The sequence below is a fragment of the Anarhichas minor genome, unplaced genomic scaffold, assembly GCF_050575085.1.
Source record: "Anarhichas minor isolate MPS153535 unplaced genomic scaffold, ASM5057508v1 ptg000027l, whole genome shotgun sequence".
NCBI lineage: Eukaryota > Metazoa > Chordata > Actinopteri > Perciformes > Anarhichadidae > Anarhichas > Anarhichas minor.
The window spans coordinates 23729049-23733326 of NW_027466473.1; the positions used below are offsets into that span (position 1 = coordinate 23729049).

Genomic DNA, 4278 nt, shown 5'->3' on the forward strand with positions numbered 1-4278 from the left:
ATGCACCCTCCCTCCGGTTAAATAATCCCCCATTCAGCTCTTGGCTGCTGGGGTAAACATCGTCCATCTACCTCACAGTGCTTTTCCTTTACAAATGAGCTTAATAGCATTGAAATTCACTCAGTTCGTACAGTGCATGGTCCCTTTTTGGTGTCAAACTGTTACAGATGTGTCTTTGTTCTCGCTTTATGCCTTGGTGCTTTTGTTAAAAGACTCCCAGTCAGATATGCACCGCGGCACGACGTTTTTGTTTTTTTCTTCATTCATTAATCGTGAACCTTTTGTGGAGTTTTCTGAATGTCATCGTGGTCCTCGATCTCTCATGCATCTTCTGATTCTCTCCTCTTGTAGAGGAGAGAAACTGTGTTGGCGTAGACCATTTCACATCGCCACGGGCGTCTTTCCTTCCTGATTTGGTCCATCGCCCGTCTGTGCGTTCTCTCTGCAGAGGGTGGGGAGGAAGGAGGTTCAATAATAAATAAATAGATTTTAACTTGTCCAGACTACACCACAGAATGCAGAGAGAGGTGATTTCCGTCTGGATGTCTTGGTTAAGGTTGAAGGGCAGTCCAGCAAAAGCACGACAGCTTCTTCTTCTTCAGCGTGAGTGTTTTTAGGCATGAAGTCTCCGACATGAACAGGCACAGTAAAGCTTTGGTCCCTCCTGAGTTGGAGATGAAGTAAATTCAAGGTACATTAGGTGAACAACACTTCACGATTGGTTGGTTGGCTTGTCGTATGTAGGTGGGTGGGACACATTGGCATTGTCGTCACAATGTCAGCTGTGACACGGTTGATTGGCGACAGCATTGCTTTGGCGACGGCTGAGAGGGAATTGGATTCACCTGGCCCCCATCCAGGCCTGTCATAAGGGCTTCTCCAGGGCCTTGCTGCGGAGCGAGGGGTGACCAGGGTTAGGGTTGGAGGCGGAGATCTTGCGGCACACGGTGTTGGTGTTGCTGCACCTGCAGCCGGGGCGCGTGGTGCGGTCGTGGGCACACTGGCACAGGGCAAGGCACAGCCTGGCAAGGGGGTAGCAGCAGAGGCAGGGCAGGCAGAGCGCCAGCAGCCCCATGGTGCCCCAGCGGGCACAGGCGTGGGCCGGACCGCAGGAGCACGGCCGGTCAGCACAGTTATCCTCGTCATCCTGGGCGGAGCAGTGGTAGAACAGGCCTTTAACGCAGCACAAGCAAGTGCCGTACTCCACGGCGCTTTCGGCAGAGCACAGACAGCGCTGTCCGCAGGCCCAACAGGAAGGCAGGCGGCGGGGGGCGCAGCACTCTTGGCACTTACAGCGACCACACCGCTCGCAGATGAACAAATGAAGGCCCTGCTCAGCCTCGTCCTCCGTCAGGCCTTTGCCAAAGGAAGCGTCAGGCTTGAGTTCTCCTTTAGGCTGAGAACGGACCACCGAACCGAGGCCAGAATGAGATGGTGTCAAACCCGCCAGTAGCCGCTGGTCTGAGGTGGCACTGGTCCGAGACATGGAAGAGCTTATGGTACTGGAACGGCTCAGGTGGGACAGGTGAGCGTGCTGCTGCTGACTTTGGCTGCGGGGCAGGGCCGAGTGGAAAGAAGGCTGTGGGTAGTGGGGGTATACTCGGTCGTCATGGGCATAGAAAAACCCGGACTGGGATGCCGGTTCCAGCGCCACGGGCCTCTCCACATAGTCATTGTTGGCCCGGATGGCACGTATCTGGTCGAGCGACAGCACTGGGACCTGCTGGAGGTCCAGTCCGTCCAGCTCCATCCTGAAGGAATGAGCAGGGTCCATCCTGGTGAGCCAGGCTGGGTAGCACCAGGGCTGCAGGCCGGAGCTGGGGCAAGGTGCTCCCAACGCTCACGGCACATCAGATAAACCTGCAAACACACAGAGAAAGGACAGAAATTTAACTTTCAATGATTCAAAGTTGACATTTATCAGACAAGCCTGTTATAAAACAGACAATGCAAGTTTTATTCCATTTGTTGCATATAGCACAACTATTGCTGCTGTTGTAAATGACGTTCATGAGCACACACCCACTGAGCCAAAGAACGAGTGAGAGTCACTGCTCAGCGAGAATAAGTAGCACAAAGACAAACCCAGCAGCACAAAGGCTAGCCCAGTAGCACAGAATAAATACATTGAGTTGCTTATTTATACTTATATTACAAAAAAGAACATAAGCAAACATAACGAACATAGCAAACGTAGCAAACATAACAGATGTAGCGAACGTAGCGAACATAACAGATGTAGCGAACGTAGCGAACATAACAGATGTAGCGAACGTAGCAAACATAACAGATGTAGCGAACGTAGCAAACATAACAGATGTAGCGAACGTAGCGAACATAACAGATGTAGCGAACGTAGCAAACATAACAGATGTAGCCAACATAACGGTCGTATCGAACATAACAAACGTAGCGAACAAAGCAAACGAAAAAGCCCTTGAAGGCTCCCCAATGGACATTTCCTCTCAGGGAGTCCCAAGAACTGTTTGGTCCGAAAACGCCTAATGTGAAGTGAAATTTAAGAGGGGACACCACATTACATACAGCAAAAAGGTAGCCTATTACTCTCCAAATAGCAAAGCCTCAACACAACCATCAGCCATGTCATCATGACCGCTTGAGGTTCTCCACTGCTCAGGCCAACACTATTATTAGCCTGCCAGAGCCAGAGAGATACGACCATCAGGTCCACACTGTAATTTAGCATCTGTTGAACACAGCTGCTGCTGCCACGGAGGAAAACCCACCTGCAGAGCCTGGCAGCATCGCCATGCCAAGCAGTTAGAGAGGCCATGAAGGAACTGTAAAGTCGCAGGTTTCATTCTGAAATAAATGCTTGTAGATCAACAGACACGTTTCCTGTTGAAGGGTTTACAAGCTTTACAAGTATATGGATCGGCCCCCATTCAGCAGAACCTCATTGAAAAGGTTTTAGAAAACCAGAGATTAAATATAAAGTGCACTGAGTTTGGTTTGTGGTTTCAACCAAGCAGAAGCTGCAGCTGAATGCTAAAGACAGTACAGAGATGCCTTAGGACGTGGCTTCTTTAATGCCGACCAATAAATGTTGAAAAACTAACCCTGGACTATTTCCTGGTGAACTTTTTTTATTTTTATTTTATTGAAAAGTGTGTGGATTATCTGAAGTAACCGGGACATTGTTTCTGGAAAGATTGATTTTGAGAAAGCTAAAGCTAATACATTAAAGACGTTTGTTAATTATGTAACTCTTCTTGGTTGGGCTAAGTATAGCTATGGTGTAACTAAGCTAAATAACAAACTATACGTGACTATATGAAAGTACTAAGTTGAGGAATACACAATATAGTAGTGCATTGTGTACTCATTATAATGCCGGGTAAGACTGCCACTAAATGCTTGAAAGTTAAATCTAAATTTGCTTATGAGTGCAGTAAATGCATGAGCATAAAAGTAGATTAAATAAAAGGTCCAGTAGAAAGTGCAACTGATTTGATTTCCTGCTCAGACATCAGATAAATGAAAAGACCAAACTCTAAACTCTCTTCATATCTGCTGCTCCCTTTGGAAGGACAATGAGCGTTTCTTTGTATTTGTGTGATAAAGACAGTAGAAAACCATCCGACCAGCATGCACAAATACTGTACACTCGAACATACATGCTGAGCTTTTTACATACACAAAGAAACGGCAGTCTTGCCATGTGGCCGCGGGGGAGAGATAGCTGGCTCGCTCCTCACATGGTGCCAGTCCTCTCAGAGAGTAATGAGGCCAAATGGAAATGCATTAAAAAGCAGCTCGGATCATGAGATTAGATGGAGGAGGGAAGCAAGAGGAAGCAGCAGCAAATAACCGTCTGAGGCCACGTCCACGTGAATACAGATGCATTCATAAAACACTGTTAATGTATCGAAGACTTTGTGTCCAGATTGATGTTTCTGAGCAGCACTTTAATGTCTTCTTTGTTTTTAAGCCCCACTAACACCCACTAACATCTGGCTTTTGTCTTTAGTGGGAAAGGTTACAATCGGCATTCTTTCCCAGGATGAATATTTATTGGCTCCAGCAGTGATGGAAGCATAGGACGCTAATTTTCATTTTTCGGTGTAATGCTAAGTAACGCGCGTTGAAGTGAATATATAATAAAATTAAATCAACAATGAGTTTGACAATTTTTTTAATCTTTTAACGTCCAAAACATACAATTAATATGCTTTCCTCAAAGCCACCGGACTCCATTGACAGAAACAGTCATTTTAACTCACTGATTGTGAAAAAACACAATCTCTTGACAGAAAC

The 4278-nt window shown here is 46.9% G+C and overlaps 1 protein-coding gene across 1 annotated transcript; it reads right to left on the bottom strand.

Annotated features, from left to right (window-relative positions):
- Nucleotides 1-865: 865 nt before the first annotated feature.
- LOC142959762 (protein sprouty homolog 3) lies at nucleotides 866-1774 on the bottom strand. The gene has a single exon (XM_076101200.1). The coding sequence runs from the start codon at nucleotides 1772-1774 to the stop codon at nucleotides 866-868; it is 909 nt and encodes a 302-aa protein (XP_075957315.1).
- Between the last annotated feature and the right edge of the window lie 2504 nt (nucleotides 1775-4278).

Bases quoted from the DNA above. Each gene is read 5' to 3' on its own strand.
- LOC142959762 (XM_076101200.1), bottom strand. From the start codon at position 1,774: ATGGACCCTGCTCATTCCTTCAGGATGGAGCTGGACGGACTGGACCTC.